This window comes from Tauraco erythrolophus, chromosome 17 (assembly GCF_009769465.1).
Source record: "Tauraco erythrolophus isolate bTauEry1 chromosome 17, bTauEry1.pri, whole genome shotgun sequence".
Taxonomy (NCBI): Eukaryota; Metazoa; Chordata; class Aves; order Musophagiformes; family Musophagidae; genus Tauraco; species Tauraco erythrolophus.
This window is the reverse complement of record NC_141481.1, coordinates 14785908-14806316: the sequence shown is the minus strand read 5'-3', so window position 1 is coordinate 14806316 and position 20409 is coordinate 14785908. Positions and strand designations below refer to the sequence as shown.

Below are 20409 nucleotides of genomic sequence, written 5' to 3'. Positions count from 1 at the left end.
CTTTCGCCACTCATTAGGATTAAATTGTTGGCGTCTTGTTTTGTTAATCGATGTCCTCGTCGCTGTGGGGAGGGAGGAGAGGGACCAGGAGAGCTGTAGCAAGTCTTGTACGAAACATACAGCCATTTGACCTTATAGCCAAGGATTTGCTTTCTGTGGCTCATGGAAGTTTGCAATGTCTTATCCATATTCTAAGCGATTCATTCTTTGGTTTTATATTTAAAAAAAAAAAATCTTAGATGTTTGTGTCCACTGCAGATTTATTTGAAATGGAATATGTAAGTACCATGTATTATGGTATTTTTAAATAATCTATTGCCTATTTCAGGGGAGAGGGAGATGACATATTTAGTCTTAGATTTGCACTGCTGGATTTTTTTTTAAGTGTAACCTTGACTGGTTATCCTGTTGTTTTATTCTGTAAGATTAGTCTTATGAATTAAAGTTTGATAATTAAAGTATTTCCGCATTTGAGTGTTTCAATATTCTGTATGTACTAAGCTACTTCCTACCCCGTGAACAACTGCTAGCAAACAGTTTGTAGTTAGTTTATTTGTAGAAAGCTGGGCGCAGGTGGGAATCCATGGGGACCCGTCCGCGTTGTCACGTCCGATGCCATGGGTGCCTTTCTCCCAGGGTGGGGATTTGGGGGTGCTGCTGCCAGGTGCCACTTGGTGCACAAAGGCTCTGAACTGTGGGACAGTTCTCTAGTTCCCAGTCCAAATCCGGGGTTTGATCTCGTTTCAGACTGCAGACTCGTTTCAGACTCGGGTTTGATCTTGTTTCAGACTGCAGAGGCCGTGCCGAGTGTGCTGGCCGTAGGTTGTGCCCGCAGGCAGCCGGTTGCCAGGCCAGGAGGCCCACGAAGAACAGGAGCTGGGGAGCTCAGGAGCTGGGGAGCAGGCTGTCGCGTTGGGGCCCGCGGCCCCCTCGGTGTCTGAGCGTGACCAGATGCTGCTGGTGTTCGCCGTGGGCTTCAGAAACCTTTGCTCCCCCCCCCCCCCATTTAGCAGAAGACGGGCAGAGAGGGTTCAGATGAGGTTCAGAACAGGTGCTGTGCCCTCTGCCCAACGTGTGCACATTGGTAAAGTCCCGTTCAGTTTAACATCGAGCTGCGCCCCAGCCGCGAGGGGCAATAGGGTCATTTCTGGGGAGTGGGGAGTGGAATCCCGCTGGAAACCCCATTCCACTCCAGTTTGTCCTTTTGGGAAGGGCTCTTTCCTAAGCACCCGTGCCCGGCTCTTCCCTGAGCTGCCTCTAAAGCTGGTTCGAAGCGGGTCAGGGTCTGAGGCAGCCGGGAGAGCCCCCACCTGCCCGCAGGGCCGGGGGCTGCAGAGGGGCTGGTGGGGGCCGGGGCTGGGGGGTGGGGTGGGGGATATGGGGGGTGTCCGTGCGCTTTGTCCCGAGTTACCGGAGAGAGGAATTTTTCCCAGAATGGTGTTAAAGCCGCTGGGACGGGGATGGTGCCCTCGAGGTTGGGGGGGGGGGATGCTAACACGAGCTGAGGGTGCCCTTGTGCTGGTGCCCTTGTGCTCGTGCCCAGGGATCGGGAATCGCCGGGGGGTGGCGGGGTGCCTGGGGGTGCGCTCCGCCGCCTCCCGCCCCCCCCGCGCTGGGCGCCGCCGCTGGGGGCCGGGCCGGGGGGGGCCGGGGGGGGCAGGAAGCCGCATCCTGGACCCGCCCCGGCCCCGCTGACTCACGGCGCGGCGATAAGCGCGGCCCGGCCCGGCCCTGCGCGCCGCGGCCCCGGCATGTCCGGGACATGGGCGGCCCCGCCGCGCCGCTGCGCCCGGGGCTGCTCGGGGGGCTGCGGCTGCTGCTGCTGCTGGTCCCGCTGGTCCCGCCGCCCCCGGCACAGGTACGGCCGCGCCGCAGCCCGCGGGGGCGGGGGGAGCGGCGGGCACCGGCACAGTGAGTGCGTGTGCCCCGGGCGCGACGGGGGGGGCGCGGGCATCCCGTGCTCGGGAGCGTGTGGGCGCTCCGTGTGCCCGCGGGTGCGGGGGGCGAGCGGGGGTGCGGGCAGGCGCAGCCCATCGTGTGCGCGGGAGCGCCCTGCGTGGGACAGCCGGTGGGTGCCGGGGGGCGCGGTTTGGGCGAGGGGCTGCGACGTGTCTGCGGGGTCGAGCGGTTCCGTGCGGGGTCCCGTGGCCGCTCGTTAACGGTGTTGGCAGGTGCGCGGTGGGCAGGGGCTGTGCCCTGCTCGGGAAAGCATCTCCGCGGCTGGGCCTGGCCGGGGCTGAGCGCGGAGCCCCTTCCCCTGGGAGCCCTCGGCCCCTTCCTGCCCGCGGAGCTGCCGCCTGGCAGCGTGATGCCCCTCGGGAGCCGGGTGGCAGCTCAGCTGCTGCCGCTGGTGGCATTTCAAGCAGAGGGCAGCGTGCCGGGGTGCTTTTGGCAGATGTTGGTAGTGCTGCTCCGGAAAAAGAAGCGGCGGATGCTGGTGCCGTGTTTCTGTCTGTGCCCGGCTGTCCGTCTCCATCCCTGGGGAAGTGAGTGTGCCCCGAGCCCCTGGCTGAGCTCCGGCCACGGGACCTCAGACTCCAGGCTGGCATGGTGGGAGCCTTGGAAAAGCACGGGTCCTGCAGACATCCCATGGGACCAGCAGCTGTGCTTCTGGGCTCGGGATGGCCGGAACACTGCTGGGGCAGCTGGGGCCAGGAGCGGAGGGGAGTGTGGCAGCTCTTGGGCACCCAGTGCTCCCAGTTCTGCCCGTGGTGGTGTGTGGGGAGCGGGCTGGGCAGCCTGGCCTTCGTTTGAGTGCCCTGTCACTGAAAAAACAGTAGTTGAGATGGAAGAAGCTGCAAAGCATCGGGGAGAGCAAAAAGCAGACCCCGCGAGCGCAGAGCCCGCTGCAGCTCTGGCGGCTGGGAGGGCTCGGTGGGCTCGGTTCTGTCTGGCTTGTGCAGGTGGCCACACCGCAGGAGCTCCGTCTGGGCTGGGCTGGCTTGTCCTCGCAGCCGTTTGCAGCCGTTCGCAGCCCGCCTGCGTGGCTGCACCGTGCTGGAGGAGCGGCAGCTGGGAGCAGTCGCCCTCCTCTGCCTGCCCCACTGTGTCCTTTGGACGAAGCAAGAGCTGGGAAACTTGCTCTGATCTCACTGAAACATTAAGCAAGAAGAAGGGCAAATAATAGCACTGGGGTCGAAGCAGAGGAGTGGTGGTGAGGTGTGTTGGGGAGCTGGTGTGTGCTCCTGGCAGGAGGTACAGCCGGAGAACAGGCGACCAGCATCCATCAGGGCTGCTGTCTGTTGTTGGAGCTGGAGGAATTTTAGTGACTCGAGGGAGTGTGTCCCCTGGGCCCACCGTGCCATGGCTGGCCTGTTACTGCCACCAGGTTCTACTCTGCGGATGGGCACGTGCTCACGCGTGGGGCACCATCTTGGCACAGGATGTCGGCCAGTCCCTTCTCTTCAGTCTGGCCAGGTCCCCAGGCTGGGCTCTCTGCCCGGCTCAGGCTCTGGGAGCTGCTTCGGAGCAGCAAGGGGGCTGCTGAGGGGGCAGCGTGCTGGGCCCAAGGGGTGTTCTTTGGCCACTCTGCATGAGTGACCAGGGCAGCACTTTGCTCCATCCATCTACTGCTGCATCGTAGCCAGCGGTGAGCCCAGGCGCTGCTCCGGCTCCCTGGCATCCGAGACGGCCACGCTGGCCCTGCCTCTGCCTGAAGCTGTTTGGGTCCCCAAGTTGTTTGCTGATCCCTGTTTGCTGATGGGGTGAGGCTGGCATGTGTGCCAGCCCGCGGCAGCTGAGCTGGCACTTGCTGTACGGATGCTGCACACGGAAGCAGCAGCTCCTCTTCCCAGCCTGAATTTGCAATTACTCCCTCAACGTCAGGGTAGCTGAAACCTGTTGCTGTGAAGGCCTGGGTGAGCATTGGTTGCATCGCTGGCATGAAAAGTCACCCGACTCGTTTGTTTCTGGAAGGAGCCGGTAGCTGGGCTGTTCGTGTCGCCTTCAGAAAGGCACCCGGGAGTTGTGGCTGGGAGCAGCCGCGCTGCAGCTCATCCCCGCCGGCCCAGCGCCGGCACCGGGGCAGAGACGGGGAAGGGCTGTGCTGAACCCGGGACTGCACTGGTGGGATGTGACCTGTGCTGCGGGAGCCCGGGACCACCGGTGCCACACGCTCCCGGTGGTGCCGCTCACTGCATGGTGCGGGGGCTTAGTGCCATGGATTGACAAAGCACCGGCACCTCCGACCAGCCGCTAGCAGATGCCATTCTGCTGGTGTCCTGTGCGGGTGGAGCTGGAGGAACAAGCAGATTTAATACACTGGGGCAAGGAAATAAACTGTTTGCCTCCTGGTCTTGCCTCACTGGGGACCAGACGGGACCTTGGGGCTCTTCCCTGCAGTCTGCTGCTGGGGGGGGGGCTGGGCTGCGTCGGATGGCCCCGGGGCTCGTCCCCAGGTCTGGCCCTGCTGTCTGAGGACGGTGTTTCTGTCCGTAGTGCCTCAAAGGCGGTGCCGTGACTGTCCCAGAAACCCTGCTCTTCATATCCACTCTGGATGGAAACCTTCATGCCGTGAGTAAGAGCACGGGTGACATCAAGTGGACCCTGAAGGATGGTGAGTAACGGCCCGGGGGTGCTCACTCGCAGCCTGGCCCCTGGGGCTGGTCACCAGCTGGGGTCAGGGACGCACCCCTGGCTTGGCTCCTGCTGGCCGTGCTCTGGGCCGGCGACTTGTCCGGCCGTGGGGTTGCTGCCAGCTGCAGCTCCAGCCCCAGGCACGGCCACGCACGGCCAGAGCACCGGGGGGGGCAGGCCCCCACTGCCCACGGTGCCTATTCTGGGTCCAAAATGCAAATAGGCTGCAGACCTGGGCACGGCTGCGCTGGGTAAACACTGCCACGTCGGCCCCGCTCGCGGGGAGAGGCTGCTGACGTCTGCGTTCCGCTCTCTTTTTCAGATCCTATTCTGCAGGTGCCGGTTTATGTGGCAGAGTGAGTGTCCCCCCCCCGGGCAGGGTGCCTTTGCCGGGCACGCAGCCTGCGGGCTCTGCCAGAGCCGTTGGGAGATGCACGACTGCCCTGATGGACCACCAGGCTGACAGCAAGGAAGGGCAACCTCGGAGGAACGACCCCCAGCCCCTGCCGTAGCGTTGCCCTAAGCCCACCCCTGGCACGAGCACTCTGTGCGTGATGGGGGGAGAGCTGCTCCCGCTGCTGCACCGCAGCCTTCCCGCAGGCAGGCGAGAGGCTCTCGGCACCACCACGCACGAAAGCGTAGGAGGGAAAGTGAGGAAAATCCACCCGAAAGTGCCGGGGGAAAGCAGGACGGCAGAAAGCTGCTCTGCTGCGGGGCGGGCAGGGCACGGAGCTGGTGGGCACAGGGTGGCCGGAGCGGGTCACGGTGACGACCCACGGCGGGAGTTCCTCTCCTGCCAAATGCAGTGCTGGAGGATTCCAGGGAAGGTTAAGCCCCGTAGTGGATCACCCTGGAGCAAACTGGAGGGGTTTCCTTAGTGCGGCTCCTCCTCACCCTCGGCGCGTGCCCGGAGCGGGCAGCCCCTCACCTCTCGTCCTCTTCTCCTTCCCAGGCCAGCGTTCCTGCCGGACCCCAACGATGGCAGCCTGTACATCCTGGGAGGGAAGAACAAAGAAGGCCTGATGGTCAGTGGGGCCGCGGGGCTGCCCGCATCCCGCCCGCCCCTGCCCTGCCGCTCGCTGGGCGCGGGGACCAGGTGGACCTGTCGGACAGGGCGAACCGGAGCCTTCGGTCGCTCCAGCTTGTCCGTGGTGCCCCGGGGATGTCAGCCGAGCGGGTGTGGGGCAAATCCAGCAGGACCCGACCCGTCCCCGCCACCTGTCTGCTGCAGCGTTTCGCTGCCCCCCATCCACGCTGCCCTCTGTGTTGCAGAAGCTGCCGTTCACCATCCCGGAGCTGGTCCAGTCCTCGCCGTGCCGCAGCTCGGACGGCGTGCTCTACACCGGTACGCGGAGACCGGCCGCTGCGCCGGGCCCGGGGCGGCGGGAGCGGGAGAGGCTGAGCGGGGACCTGCCGGGAGCGCGTCCGCGGAGGGGAGGGACGGGAGGAAGCCTCCGGGCGGCTCTCGGGGACGGACAGCGGGACTGTGGAGACTTCACAAAACGTATTGTCCTTCTCAGGGAAGAAGCAGGACACCTGGTTCATCGTGGACCCCAAGTCAGGAGAGAAGCAGACCACGCTCTCGACAGAGGCCTGGGACGGTCTGTGCCCGTCGAGTCCCCTGCTCTACATCGGCCGTACCCGTAAGCCAGTCCCGCTCCCCGTTCGTCCGGCTGGTGCCAGGAGCAGGTGCCAGGCAGTGACCTCGTGCCCGGCTGTCGTCCCCAGAGTATGTCATCACCATGTATGACACCAAGTCGCGGGAGCTGCGCTGGAACGCCACCTTCTCCGACTACTCGGCACCGCTCTGCGAGGAGTCCTACCCCTACAGTGAGTGGCCGCTGGGCACACCGGAGCCATGGGAGCCACGGGAGCCAGCTGCCCCAGCACCCTGCTCGCAGCGGGGCCCTGGCTGTGCGGCACCCTGGGGACACGCTGCCATGGCCGGCGGGTCTCGGCTGTGCCAACTGCTGCTGCGCTCTGGGAACAGAGCAGCAGGCAGGAGCCCACGGCCGGTGGCGAGATTGAGGTGGGACAGATGGAGACAAAGCCCCACGGCCAACACCGCTGCGTCCCCCCTCCCTCTGGCTCTGCCTAGAAATGGCACACTTCGCCTCGAGCGGGGACGGGCTGGTGGTGACGCTGGACAAGGAGAACGGGGAGGTCCTGTGGGCGCAGAACTACGGCTCGCCCGTGGTCGGCATCTACTTGTGGCACCAGGACAGCCTCCGCCGCGTCCCCCACCTCAACCTGGCCATGGAGACCCTGCGCTACCTGACCTTCCACTCGCAGGACATCCACCTCCTCAAGTGGAGCTACCAGTCCATGAAGGACTTCACCACCACCAAGACCCAGCTGCTGTAGGTGGCTCCTGCACTGTGGCATTTGCGCTGCCCGTGCTCGGCCACCCCGAGCCGTGGTGGACGGGAGGCTGACACTTGTCCCCGCCTCGCAGGCCAGCGCTCTACGTGGGCAAGCACGCGGCCAGCTTCTACGCCCTCACCTCCCTGGTGCACGGCAGCGTGGCTCTGGTGGTGAGTCTCCCCACTGGCCCCTCCGGGGCGAGCCGCAGCAGGCACGCGTCCCGGCTGCGCGGTGCTCCACGAGCTGCCGACCCCCAGCCGCAGGGCATCACGCTGGCCAGGATCGACGGCCCCACCACGGACGATGTGACCATGAGAGAGTCGGGGGAGTGCGAGATCACGCCCAGCACCGACGTCAAGTACCCGCAGGGCAGCATCGCCTCGCTGCACCACCAGTGGCTCCTGATAGGTGCGGACCCGCAAGGGGTACAGAATTCCTCTGTGTCCTCGCTCCTGGAGAGGCCCTGGGCAGAGGCATCCTGAGCTGCTGGGGGGTTTTGGGGTGGCAGCCCGACCCGCTCTGCCCAGCGGGATAAGCGGGGCCGGGGCTGTGACTCGCCCTCGGGGACTGCAGTGACTCTGGCTTGGGGCTCGTTGCAGCCCATCCCTGTGCCCTCCCCGGGAGGAGCCGCCTGCGCGGGTCGGGCAGTGCCCGCGGAAGCAGAGCGCACAGTTCCCTGGAATGGGGCTGTGCCATTGTGCGTTGGGCCCTGAGCACGCACCGGGGTGGGTACCCCGCTCCGCGGTGGCTGTCGCAGGCTGCGTTGGCATGTTTGGAAATCAGGGTGGTGTGTCGGGGCCGTGGCGGGGGAGGCACAGAGGAGCAGGGTCTGGCCCCAGTGCCTGCGGAGAGCTGGGGACCTCTTTGCCCTCTGCTGCTGCTCCAGGTCCCCCTCTCTGGGGAGGGACCCGGCGGGTTGTAGCCGTGATGTTTTCGTGCCTCCCGTGAGAAGTGACACCCCTTCTCGAGGGGACACCCCGTCCGGTGAGCCCCCGTCGGCGCTGGGGAGGGAGATGAGCGACGCTGTGAGCAGAGACTGGCTGACGTCGTCTCTGTTCTCCCGCCGCAGGGCACCACGAGCTGCCTCCCGTGGTCCACACTACGATGTTGCGAGCCTTTCCGGAGAACCTGAGGAAGACAACGGAAACCATCATCCCCAGGGCTCCTCCTGCCAGGACCGCGTTCGATGACGTGAGTGGTGGAGCTCTGCTGGGTCCCACCTCTGCGCTGGGGGGAACCTTGGCTGCACCGGGTCACTGACAGGTGTCTGGGGCCGGGCGGGGGGTCCCAGCTCCCAGCGTGGGGCAGCACAGGGCTGGAGTGGGGTCCCAAACCTGGGTGCCCGGCGGTCTGTCCCTCTGGTGTTGCCCAGCCTGGGCGTGTGTTGCAGTTTCTGGCCCCGAGCAGCCCGGAGCATCCGGCCGTGCGCGGTGAGGGGCCGTTCCAGCCGGACCCTGCACCGGAGGAGCAGGTGGAGGTCTACCCCGAGACCGGCACCTGGGAGCTGGTGATGGCTGGTGTCGGCACGGCCCTGCTGGGGGGCGGAATCCTCGTCCTCCTGCTGACGGTGAGTGGTGACCAGCAGGGCACCACCCGCCACAGGAACACCATTTCCGAAGGGCTGGGGACTGCCTTCGTCCTCGTCCTCGCGGTGCCAGCGGCAGTGCCATGGCTGTGATGAGCCGCACAGCTCCTGCGGTGCGGGTGCACGGCGTTCTGCCGGCCAGGCAGGGCACGGACGATGCATGGGGCTGTGTCCAGCCCTGCCCATGCCCCAGCCCTGCCCATTCCCCGGCTCTGCTCCGGGCGCAGGAGCTGAGCGCTGCCCCGGTCTGTGTTGCAGAAGCTGCAGAAGCAGCACGCGGTGCAGCAGCAGCAGCTGGAGAAGCAGATTCAGCTCCTGCAGCAGCAGCAGGAGATGCTGCTCCCGGGCCGGGTCTCCGGGGAGGGGGTCCCTGCAGAGCCGGGGCTGAGCCAGGGCAGCACGTCGCAGAGCTCCAGCCCCCCAGCCCGCCCGAAGGACGTGCCGAATGGGAGGCTGAGCCCGGATCCGGCTGTCTCGGTGACTGCTGAAGGTGTGTGCCAGTGGGAAGGGGCACGGTGCCAGGGGTGCTCTGTCCACAGGCGTTGTCGCCCAAAGTGGGAGCAGAGATGCCCGCAGCTGAGAGGGCTGCAGCCCAGCTGGCGGGGCAGGAGATGCAAGACCTGCTGCTGGGCACACGTGGGCTACAAAAGCACTTGCAAGAGTAGTAGGGCCCAAGAAACGGCCAGGATGCCCTCCACCTAGGAGTAGTGCCAACGGGCTGAAGGATGGCTCTCTGCCTCCTCTGCAGATGCAGAACCGGACATGATCGTAGTCGGGAAAGTTTCTTTTAACCCCAGGGACGTGCTGGGCCACGGGGCTGGAGGAACCTTTGTCTTCAGGTGGGTGGTAGCCGGGTGCCTGCCCACGTTCCGCTCTCCTTTCCCCGGGAGCCACGAGGACAGTGCCAAGGCAGCTCCTTCCCAGGGGGCAGCTGGTGGTGCAGGGGCTTTTGGGAAGGAGTTGCCACCTTCCCCTGCTCATCATCCTCATCAAACCCGTCGGGGGGGGCTGGGCTCGTGGCCTTCGGTAAGCAGGTACCAGGTGCACAGGGCAGGTCCCCCCGGCACCACCACCCTGTGCTCCCCTTCCCCTCCCGCCTGCGCCAGGCTGGCGGGCACTGGGCTCTGCCCGCACTGGGCAGCCCCCAGCAGCAGCAGGTCCAGCCCCTCCTGAGCTTCCCCTGGCTCTGGCTGAGCCCCTTTCCCGGCACTAAATGCAGTAAAAAGCGAGGGAGGTTATTTCCCTACAAAAAGGGAGCCTGGGCCCCCAGTTTCCAGCTTGCTGCAGAGATTTCTGCCCGTCCGTGGCTTTGACGAGTCCCTGGGAGTCGCTCCAAGGGGGTCCGTGCTGAGGGCTCCGAGGGGCGAGTTTGCAGCGCCGGGCTCTGCTGGGGCTGGGGGGGCCGTGCACGGACCCCGCATGGCCTCTCCGTGCAGGGGCCGGTTCGATGGCCGGAACGTGGCTGTGAAGCGCCTCCTGCCCGAGTGTTTCCGTCTCGTGGACCGCGAGGTCCAGCTGCTGCGGGAGTCGGACGAGCATCCCCACGTCGTCCGCTACTTCTGCACCGAGAAGGACAAGCAGTTCCACTACATCGCCATCGAGCTCTGCTCCGCCACGCTGCAGGAGGTGAGCCCGGCCCTGGCACACGGGGTGCCCGGGGTGGCCATCAGTCCCAGATGGCCCCATCCCTGCGCTCCGGGGTCGGTCCCAGGGGTTTGGGCTGTGCTGTGGGGGAGGCCCCGCAGTGTCAGTGTCGCCGCAGGAGCAGAGCCCTGTGTGTGCCCGAGGGCAGGGCTGGCAGCTCCTGGCTTCAGAGCCCTCTTTGGTGTTCCCATCTGGCCTGGGGCATACAGCCCTGCTCCGAACCTGCTTCCCAGCCTCAGAGGGAACAGGGGTTGGAGCGGGCATGGGCGGGCTGTGGGGCACTAACAGCCTCTGCGGGGGCTTGTCTCCTTCCACCTCTGCCAGCCTGGCAAGCAGGCTCTCTCCTGGCAAGCGCTGCCTTGGTTGCCCCAGTAAATTAGCCTCAGTTCATCTCTTTCTACCTCTGTGTGGTTCCAGTACGTGGAGAGCCCCAGCTTCGACCGTCGCAGCCTGGACCCGATGTCTCTGCTGCGCCAGACCATGTCGGGGCTGGCCCACCTCCACTCCCTCAGCATCGGTGAGCGGGCAGCACCCACCGCCATGCACGGCAGTGGGGCAGCAGGTCCCGTCCCGGTGCCGGCCTCAGCCTCGGCTGCGGGGTTCAGGCAGCAGCCATCAGGGTTGGCAGCACGTGGGGCGGCGGGCACAGCCCTTCCCTGCCCCAGCCCTGTGCTGGAGGGTGACGCCGCGTGCTCTGTCTTCCAGTCCATCGTGACCTGAAGCCCTGTAACATCCTGATCTCCGTCCCGAACCGCCACGGGCAGATCCGAGCCGTCATCTCCGACTTTGGGCTCTGCAAGAAGCTGCAGGGGGGACGACAGAGCTTCAGCCTCCGCTCCGGAATCCCTGGCACTGAGGGCTGGATCGCACCCGAGGTGCTGCAGGAGGCCCCGAAGGAGAACCCCGTGAGTGAGCCATGGTCTCTGGCGGGCCACGTGCTGGTGACGTGCTCCGATAACCCGGTGCTGGGGCCGGTTTGCACAGCGGGGTGACACACCGACAGCCCTGACGTGTCCATCTGGCTGTGGAGTCCTGATGTCTGTCTGTGCCTCTGAAAACCTCGTCCCTGATAAGGACCTGGTGTGATGGGTGCTCCGCTGGGCAGGTGGGAGCCCCGGGGTGACACGTTTTCCAGCAGCTCTGTAGCAGTGACGGAGCGTTCTCACATAAAAGAATGGAAAAGTGGGAAGGTGGAACCTTTCCTCGCCCTTTGCTGCGAGGGTCCCACCTCCCTCCTTTGTGCTTTGCAGACCTGTGCCGTGGACATCTTCTCCGCCGGCTGCATCTTCTACTACGTGGTGTCAGGAGGACAGCACCCGTTCGGGGACAGCTTGCGGCGACAGGCCAACATCTTGTCGGGCTCTTACCAGCTGAGCTGCCTGCAGGAGGAAGCTCATGGTGAGACTCTTCCCCAAAGGCACGTCCCTACAGGGAAGCCGTGACCCCTGGTCCTTCTCGGGGGTTTAGTTCTCCATTGTGTTGTTTCACCTACCAGAGAAGCTCGTTGCACGAGAGCTGATTGTGGCAATGCTCAGCCCTGAGCCCCAGCGCCGGCCCTCGGCCCCCATGGTCCTCGTGCACCCCTTTTTCTGGAGTCAGGAGAAGCAGCTGCAGTTCTTCCAGGTGAGCCTCTGCTGTCCCACCGGGCAGCGAGCGTAGGTGTGCGCTGAAAACAGTCGCGTTTGGTTCAACGTGCTCGTTCTGAGCTACTTTTGCAAAAGGTGGAGGAGTCCCTGGGCTTGGGGCCAGGGCCAAACCGTCTCTGTCTCCCCTCTGTGCTGGCTCTGCCCCCTGGATGGGGTGGTGCAGGGAGAGGGCAGTGCCATTCCCACCCCATCCCTGCTCCTGGGCACACAGGACGTCAGCGACCGCATCGAGAAGGAGCCTGCCGAGGGGCCCATCGTCTCAGCCCTGGAGACGGGGGGACGGGCGGTGGTGAGGACCAACTGGAGGATGCACATCTCCCTCCCGCTGCAGATGGGTGAGTGCTTGGGGGCCGGGCTCCCACTGCAGCCTGAGCCTGCTGCCACCTTCCATGCAGAACGGGGCAGAGACTGGGGCTCCCAGTGCCCTTTACTGGGCAGGAGCTGAAAACCAGAGTGGGGTAAGGTGCCAGCCCTTCCTTGGGAGGGCAGAGCCCCAGTTTGCTGCAGGCTGCGGTGCTCACCACACACCGCCAGGTGTGGGACAGCACTGGCACCACGGGCAGCCCCTCGCCCGGGCTGCGCCCCCTCTCACTCAGTGTCTCTCCTGCTCTCCCCAGACCTGAGGAAGTTCCGCACCTACAAGGGGGGCTCGGTGCGCGATCTCCTGCGGGCCATGAGGAACAAGGTACGGCCGCCCCGGCTCCCTCGTGCCCCCACTGCCCACCCCCCGCTCACCTCTCCCTCTCTCCTGCAGAAGCATCACTACCACGAGCTGCCGCCCGACGTGCGGGCAGCCCTGGGCTCCGTGCCCGACGGCTTCGTGCAGTACTTCACCTCCCGCTTCCCACGGCTGCTGCTGCACACGCATGGGGCCATGAGGGGCTGTGCCCACGAGCAGCAATTCCGCTCCTACTACTGCCCGGGCGAGTGAGCAGGGACACACACCGGGCCAGCGCCCGTGGCTGCTGTGCCAGCTCCTCTGCCCTGCCCATACCCACAGCCCCGGGGGCTGCCTGGGTCCTTGTCCCCCTCCTCGGGGCAAAGTGTTCCCCCAGGACCGGGTGATGATGCAGTGCCCACGGGGGGTTGCAAGCAGCATGGAGCTGAAGCTGTGAGCATGGAGCAGGGAGTGCCTCTGCTGTCCCTCCGGAGCCCAGGAGGGACCCCCTTGGCACCACCTTTGCAGCGCTCACAGGCTTGGCAGCCTGAAGGCATTTCTGTTGGAGAACAGAAAAACCTGCGGTGGACCTGGTGCTTTGAGAAGAAAGAAGACGACACACATTGTGTTTTCCCCAGGCACCTGGTGGTGCCAGGCTGGTGCTGTGACCCCAGGACATGGCTCTTTGAGCGTGACTGGGAGCAGGACCGATACACCAGTCTCTGTGCCAGAGCTGGTCCATCAGCCCGGCCAAGGCGCAGCAGGTTGGCTGTGAGTCACCAGCCCAGAACCTGCTGAGGGCAAAGTGCCACCAGCCCGAGGGAGGCACAGGACCTCCAGCACAACCCCGAGAATGAAGTTTTTAATCTCAGCTGTGCTGAGAAGGTTTCCTCCCTTTTGATGACCAGGAACCTGTCCTTAGGCCAGGCCAGATGGGTCCCGCGCCCAGAGTTTGTGCAGCAGAGCAGTGGTTCAGGAGCAGTTGTCTCAAGACATGACGGCAGGGAAAACCCTTCTCCCCAGGGATCCCATCCCTGACCACACCACCTGCAGCTCCCCCAGCCTCTCCCACCAGCTGCCCCATACCTGTTTTGGTTTACTGCATCCCTGTAGGCATGGCGAGCGTGGTGCCCATGGGCAGCTGGGAGCCCCCGGCAAGGCTTCTTCTCTGCAACAGCAATAATTTTGTACAATCTGATTCCTGTGTGGGGTGTGGGATTTTGTTACACACGTAACAAGGGGTTTGTACCTCGTTTCCTTTCAGAATACTGTACTGCCTAGAGCATTTTATATAAAATGTTAGAAAAAGGAGCTAAAAAGCATGTCCTGCTTTAAAAGTAAACTGGCCTGAGGGCACCAGTAGGTGCTGGCAGCGAGCAGTGGTGAGCAAGACCCCCGCACAGCTTACTGGGCTCCTGCTAAGGTCTACTACAGTCCATGACTTTTGCTGATTATGTAGTTGCATTTTAGAGCATCTTTCACATAGTGAAGAGCCAATTAACTGGAAATGGGAAGGCTGTTACCCCCCAGAGCAGAGGGCAGCTCCTGTCATGGCCCCAAGGTCTCCTCTCATGCAGCACAGCAGCAGGTCAGCACTAACAACTCCCAGGCCCTTCTTTGCTTATGACAAAGCATCTCCCCAAAAAACTTCACCCCCGCCGTATTTCCCGGCACCACCTGCTGCTGTTTCCCTGTTGCTCTGTATCAGAGAAGGGGCCAAGGCGCAGGCACAGCCCAGGCAGGGGCTGCTCGGCAGGGCGCTCGAGCAGATGGAGCCATGCAGAGGACAGCTCTTGCTTGGAGAGGACACCAGAGGCAAGGTGCTGCTGCTGCCTCCCTCGCAGCACGCCAAAGGGAACCGCGACAGGCTGGATGCTGCAGTGAACAATCTTTAATCAAGTTATGCAATGTACAAAAGTTCAGGTTTCGTGTAGGTTAATTTCAGTATTAAAAGGCTGATGGCTCAGTCTCACCCTGGGCACGTTAAATATCTTACCTGAATTTCTACAAGAGGAAATCAAAGCCGAGAGCGTCAGCACAGACATGTACAAATAACTTACATGATAGTTCTGCTCTCCCCGTGCTGCGGCGCTCAGAGAAAGCCCACGAGCATCAAACAAGAGGGTCGTTTTTTGAGTCAGGCTTTTGGCTTTGGCAAGTTAAAACAAGAGACTAGATATGCAATTAAAAAAACAGACTTCCTATTAGTGATGGGCAACGAGAAACCTTTGGGTACCAGTCAGAGTGAACAACGCCATTCCCACAGCATCAGGGGCTTCCTTGGGGCAACAGACCGTTCTCGGGAGCAGGAGCCCAGCTCTGCAATGGGAGCTTACAGTGTGAGCAGATGCTACCAGACCTCCCCATCCACAGCTGGGATGGTTTAGCACAGATGTTGAGTCCATCGAGAACAAGGTCTAAGCAGAGTGTTTCACACGGGCTGAGCCAGACTTGGAACTAAGGAGCTTCTCCACCATGGTGCGGGCGTAGCGGAGCCGGCTGGCCAGCTCCTTGCAGCAGCCGTGTTCCTCGATGAGGCTCAGCTTGTACGTGCGGAAGTCCCGTTTCTCATCGATGTACGTGACAGCGGCCATGAGAGGGCACAGGATGACCTTGGTGTGGTCCTGCAAGGAGAGAGCACACCATCACCCTGAGCACTCTGCTCCTCGGAGGCTGCATTTGCCCAGGATAAACCATCCCAGCACCAGTTGGGGCATCCCAGCTGCACCCACAGCGTGCTGACAGCACGACACTGCAGCATCTTTGCTCACAGACTGCAGCAAAGGGGAACAGACCGATCTGGCCAGCCAGCTCCAGACCACCGCACCTAAGACCATGCAGCAGTCTCCCTCCTGCCAATGGGCACCGCCCCTTCCCGAGCCAGGAGTGTCCGGGTGGCCGACGTACCAGCGAGGGCAGTCAGAAGCCTGCCAGCACTCCGTTCACGGGGCAGAGTCTTGGCAGAGGCTGTGCCCTGCTGCCGCCCCGGGCACAGCGCTGCACGTAGCGCTGCCCTTTCGGCAGCCGGAGCCGCAGCCCTGGCAGAGGGGCTCACCTGGAAGAAGTTGATCTGCACGGTGCCGTTGCTGAGGTGCAGGACGATGGCGCTGCGGGTCCGGAACCAGGTGCAGAGGTAGGGCAGACGGGCCAGCTCGTCCCCTTCCCGTGGCGTGATGTTGGCACCCGCCTTCAGCAAGTGCTCGCTCATGTAGTTCCGGAAGTACTTCAGTAGTGTTATCTGCAGAGGGGAAAGGCTGTGAGCAGGCGGGCTGAGGAGGACCCCTGCTATGTGCCATCGCAGCCCCACAGCATCTTTCAGAGCTTTCACTGCCTACCTCAATTTGAGGTATCAAATACACCAATTTGAGTATGATTCTCATCATCAAAGCTCGTCTGGTCCATGGCACCCAAGACTCACTTTGCTGAACGCTTTGGTACATGGACGTCTTGGGAGCACTGAACTCTGTGAAGCTGCTCATAAATGAGCCTCAGAGAGCAACTAGAAATAGTCATAGCTGCTAGTGACTGTCTGCAGGGCCGTGTTTTACCAGCCGAGAGGAAGCCTGCAGAGTGCCAGTGACCCAAGTTACGGACGTTTCCCCTGGAACCCACCCTGCCAAAGCCCAGCAAGGCTGGCAGCAGTCTCACCAGGAGTAGCCACCCCCCAGCGAGGGCTCCTGTCCCCAGGACTGACCTTCTTGTTCAAGGCAGAGGGGTAGGATCTCACAGTGAAGTAGGACTCAGTGCTGTTTTGCTCGATGTACTGCAAGCTGTCCCCATCGTTGTACATGATGAGACGAGTGGAGTCGTTGAAGAGAACTCCAACGCTGTTGTCACACAGCTGGTAACCTGGTTCACAAGGGAGCCCGTTAGGCCTTCAAATAAGTGGGACCATCGGTTGGGTGAAATAAAAAGGCAGAAGGTTGTGTCATCTACAGGTTCCCTACAGCCACCCCACCAAGTCCCTGCTGGGTCTCAAGAGTCTCCTCTTTGTGGAGATCTCGGTGCCACTCTTCCTCCTCTAGATTTGTCATCCTCTCCTGGCGCATCACCTGCTGCAGAAGCAACTTTCACTGCCACAGCAGATACATGTGCTTGCTGGGGAGCGAGGCCAGCCGTCTCACAGCAGGCAGCCACCTTCCACCTTAAAGTGGCCAGGTTCAGTGACCACTACTCTGGATTCACTGGGTATTTGGTAATGTTGCTGGTGGTGGTCTTGGACACACACACGCTGGAATACGGCGATGAAACCACCAGACCTATGCAATGGCCAAACTAAAGCTTCCCACAGCCTCTCAGATGCTAGAAAAGGCTGAAGTATTGCCCCATATTATTTACCTAGACCATATTTATCCGAGTAGTCCACCCATTTGCTAACCCAGAAGATAGGAATGCATGCTGGGTCCTCAGCTTCTTCTGCAAAGAGGAAAGGAGTTTGTTAGAAGACATTTCACAGCATCCCATGCACCCCAGCAAGCAAGCGAGGCCAAAAGCAGGTACTACATTGCTTCTCAGCCTTGTGGCCTCTCACTTGAGACAACAGCATCAGACTGAGGGAGAAGCAAGTTATCTGGGAATGCCAGTGGGATTGTCCCCAGACTCACCTTGTCTCACTGCCACTCTCTCGGAGGGCTTGGTGGAGTTGACTGCAGTCAGCTGCTGTAACATGTCGGCTAAGTGACAGTCAACAGCATCTTCCAGCTCCTGCAGCCCAGCTACGTTGTCCTTTTCAGGCAAGTTCTCCAGTGCGAGGCTGTCTGGTCCTGGGCCAGGAAAGAGAAGAGCATGGAGGCATGACCAGGGAGTAGGTTTACTAGAGGCACCAGATGTACATTCTACCCTAGCTAGAGGAAACACATCATACACCGTACAGCTGAGGCTACTGCTGGCACTTCCTCCCTGCTTTGGTTCTGGGCAAAGAGCAAGGAGACCTCCTTCTCGCTCACACAACGCTCCAGGCTTTCATAAGAATTGGGAGAAGAGGTGAGGCAGCACCACATTCCCCATTGATGGTTCTGGATGTTGCTGGAGGCCAGGCAGGCTCTCCCCCAGCCTCACCTCTGGACACTTGCTCCTACCTTTGTTGAGCGCAGTCAGCGGCTTTCGCCCGTTCAGTTCAAGTCCGCTGGGAGCAATTGAAAATCTGGGAGCGACGGTGAGGCAGCTGGTGGGTAAGCGGCTGGGGATGTACCCTGACGTGAAGAACTCGTCATTCAGCAACTCGTCGATCGTTGGGCGTGTGGCAGGGTCGGACCTCAGCATCTTCTGGATGAGATTAGCAGCTACGGGGTTGATGTGCTGAGAGGAGAAAGGCAGAGTTCACAGACAAGGGTCAGGGGACAACACACACTGACAGCATTGGATGTACAACCCAGGGGAAGCTCTGCTCGGAGCAGAGCTCCCGTGCTGCGTCAGGCAAGCGGGATGCAAGCCTGGGGAAACCGAATTGGGCGGGCATGGAGAGCTGTCTCCTGACAGTGGGCAAAGCCTGAAGTCGACTGACTTTAGCAAGACTGAATCACCAGCAGCGGGATGAGCTGGGGACCTGGCCCAGACCTCACGGACTTGAGCATGTCCATCTAACCCCGTGTGCCGACTGCCCAGCTCAGATTTTTGCTGGATTCCCGGGGAGCTGCTGGCTCCCCAAGAAGCAGCTGGCCCTTCAGGTTCGCTCCACCACTGACTGAAGCATCCCCCCCTCGCACTCCGCGGTCAGAGGGGTTCCACCGTTACGTGAGAGTCCGGTAAGTGCCAGAAACGGGATGGCACCGCAGAAGGCCGACCGAGAACCGCTGCAGGGTGCACAGGCCTGCCCACAGGAAGCGCCGTACCTTGGGAATAGTGTACTCGTTCTTCTTGATTCGGATGTACGTTTCTTTTAGACAAGAAGTTTCGAAAGGCGGTTTCCCCACCAGCAGAGTGTACCTGTGTGTTTCCAGACACAAGAGCGTCAGTTTTGCAAAACAGACTCAGACTCGTGTGCAGAAGTGACCCTGTCCCAAACACACCCCGGGACTTTCCTGGCAGAGGGAACACGCTTGGCATTAGAAACGCAGTAGCACAGCTACGTGTATCGTGCCTGGTTCCTGCCCCCTGAAAAGGGAAGCTGGGATCTAGCACCCCCTGGGGAAGTTCCAGTTAGGAAGCGTGGGCTGTTGGGAAGTGTCCCGAGGCAGCCATGCTGCATGGCAGATTAGCCCACAGATACACACACGCCAGCACGTGGGGGAGGTCGGGAGCTGGCTGGCAGCAGGGCTTGGCCAGGGCAGGTGCTCTGGAGACAGCACACCCAAAGCTTTGGCTCACACCAAAGCCCAGAGGGGCCAGTGAGACCAGGACCACAGGGTCCGCCTGCCCCATGGCCACACAAGAGGCGTTTTGACTCACATGATGCAGCCGATGGACCAGATATCCACCTCAAAGCTGTGCCCCTTCTTGCCCAGCACCTCCGGGGCAATGTAGTTGGGGGTCCCACAGAGGGTTTTCTTGCGCTCGCCATCGTATTCCACTTTGGTGGCCAGGCCAAAGTCACCTTGGAAGGACAGGGAGATGGGGTGTGACTGGAGGTGCCCCGGGTGGCTGGTGCCCGGGACTGGGGTCCCTGTGTGGGGCAGCCACGGGGGGCAGGCGGGGCATCACGTCGCAGGCACCTACCGATCTTCACCTCCATGTCGTCGCTGAGGAAGAGGTTGCCCAGCTTGAGGTCGCGGTGGATGACGCGGTGGCTGTGCAGGTACTGGCAGCCCAGGATGGTCTGGCGCAGGTAGTACCGCACCTCGGGCTCGCTCAGCGCCTTCCGCCGCTTGTGCAGCTCCAGCAGCGACTGCGGGGGACAGTCAGCACCGGGTGATGCCCCCGCTCCCCCCACCGGCGAGTCCCGCCGCCCCCACCCCGGCCCCTCACCCTGCGGCGGCAGAGCTCCAGCACGACGTAGACGAAGTCGGCGTCCTCGAAGAAGCCCTGGAAGCCGACGACGTGGCGGTGAGCCAGGCTGCGGTGGATGGCGATCTCCATGGACATCTTCTCCTTCTGGTGCGGCTTCACCAGCAGCGACTTGGGCACCACTTTGCCCGCGAACACCTCGCGGCTCTCCGCCTCCGCCAGCTCGTAGCACCGCGCGAAGCCGCCCTTGCCCAGGAACCGGCCGCGCACGAAGCTGCGCCGGGTCCGCGGGTCCACCAGCACCTTCGGTACCTCCTTCCCCCCCGCCACCGCCGTCGCGCCGCCCGCCCGGGCCGGCTCCGTCCGAGCCGGCTCCGTTAGGGCCGCCGGTCGCGCCGCCTTCCCGCACGCCGCGCTCATGCTGAGCCGGGCCGGTGCGAGCGCTGGGGGAGCGGGAGCTGAACCGAGCCGAGCCGAGCCGGGGGCGGCGGCGGTCGGAGCAGGAGCGGAGCGGGAGCAGCCGCCGGTGCAGCGGGAGCAGCCGGAGCGGGCGCGGCCGGAGCGGGCGCAGGCTCTGCCCGATTCAAACGCGGCCCCGGAACGTTACGCGCCCGCGGCCGCTGCCCATTGGCCGAGAGGATTTAAAATCCACGCCGCCCGCCGCGGGGCACCATGGGAGCGCCCCCCCCCGCCGCACTTAAAGAGACAGCGGCCGCTGCGCGGGGGCGGGGCCGGGCGCGCGGGGCCCCGCCCTCGCCGGCGCGGGGAGGGGGGGCAGACACGGCACTGCGCATGCTCCGTCCGTTGGCCGCGGCCGGTGCCGGCGGCGGGCGGGGCGCGCGGGGTTGTACCCGCCGGCGGGCGGGCGCGCGCGTCCCGCGTCCCCCCGGGCCCGGGCACGGCCGGTCACGGCACCCACCGCCGCGCGTGCCCGCGGAGCCGGCCCTTCGGCTGCGTTATTGGGCAGAATCCCGCCCGCTCCCGGTGCCTCTCGGTCACCCAGGGTGACGCCTCGGCAGCCGGGCACGGCTCAGCCTGACCTCAGCGATCTTCCC

General features: G+C 63.1%; 2 protein-coding genes across 2 annotated transcripts; one reads left to right on the top strand and one right to left on the bottom strand.

Annotated features, from left to right (window-relative positions):
- The first annotated feature begins 1762 nt into the window (after positions 1–1762).
- On the top strand, positions 1763–13133 carry ERN2 (endoplasmic reticulum to nucleus signaling 2). The gene is made up of 22 exons (XM_086622063.1): positions 1763–1858; positions 4438–4555; positions 4898–4931; positions 5528–5600; positions 5848–5920; positions 6096–6218; positions 6304–6405; positions 6674–6935; positions 7031–7109; positions 7197–7347; positions 8009–8130; positions 8330–8506; positions 8783–9014; positions 9273–9363; positions 9961–10150; positions 10586–10685; positions 10874–11073; positions 11419–11566; positions 11664–11791; positions 12026–12149; positions 12432–12499; positions 12569–13133. The coding sequence occupies exons 1-22, from the start codon at positions 1763–1765 to the stop codon at positions 12743–12745; spliced, it is 2868 nt and encodes a 955-aa protein (XP_086478189.1). The 3' UTR covers positions 12746–13133.
- Positions 13134–14889: 1756 nt separating this feature from the next.
- PLK1 (polo like kinase 1) lies at positions 14890–19774 on the bottom strand. The gene is made up of 10 exons (XM_086622317.1): positions 19376–19774; positions 19127–19295; positions 18860–19004; positions 18304–18397; positions 17551–17770; positions 17077–17235; positions 16811–16888; positions 16167–16321; positions 15528–15710; positions 14890–15096 (listed from the first exon to the last, which is right to left on the bottom strand). Exons 1-10 carry the CDS (start codon positions 19772–19774, stop codon positions 14890–14892), a joined length of 1809 nt encoding a protein of 602 aa, XP_086478443.1.
- Between the last annotated feature and the right edge of the window lie 635 nt (positions 19775–20409).

Excerpts from the sequence above, each read along its gene's own strand:
- ERN2 (XM_086622063.1), top strand. The coding sequence starts at position 1,763 with ATGGGCGGCCCCGCCGCGCCGCTGCGCCCGGGGCTGCTCGGGGGGCTG. Across the intron at positions 1,859-4,437 it reads TCCCGCCGCCCCCGGCACAG|TGCCTCAAAGGCGGTGCCGT; the intron begins GTACGGCCGCGC and ends TTCTGTCCGTAG. Across the intron at positions 6,406-6,673 it reads CGAGGAGTCCTACCCCTACA|AAATGGCACACTTCGCCTCG; the intron begins GTGAGTGGCCGC and ends GGCTCTGCCTAG.
- PLK1 (XM_086622317.1), bottom strand. The coding sequence starts at position 19,774 with ATGAGCGCGGCGTGCGGGAAGGCGGCGCGACCGGCGGCCCTAACGGAG. Across the intron at positions 19,005-19,126 it reads CGACATGGAGGTGAAGATCG|GTGACTTTGGCCTGGCCACC; the intron begins GTAGGTGCCTGC and ends TGTCCTTCCAAG. Across the intron at positions 18,398-18,859 it reads TGGTCCATCGGCTGCATCAT|GTACACTCTGCTGGTGGGGA; the intron begins GTGAGTCAAAAC and ends GGAAACACACAG.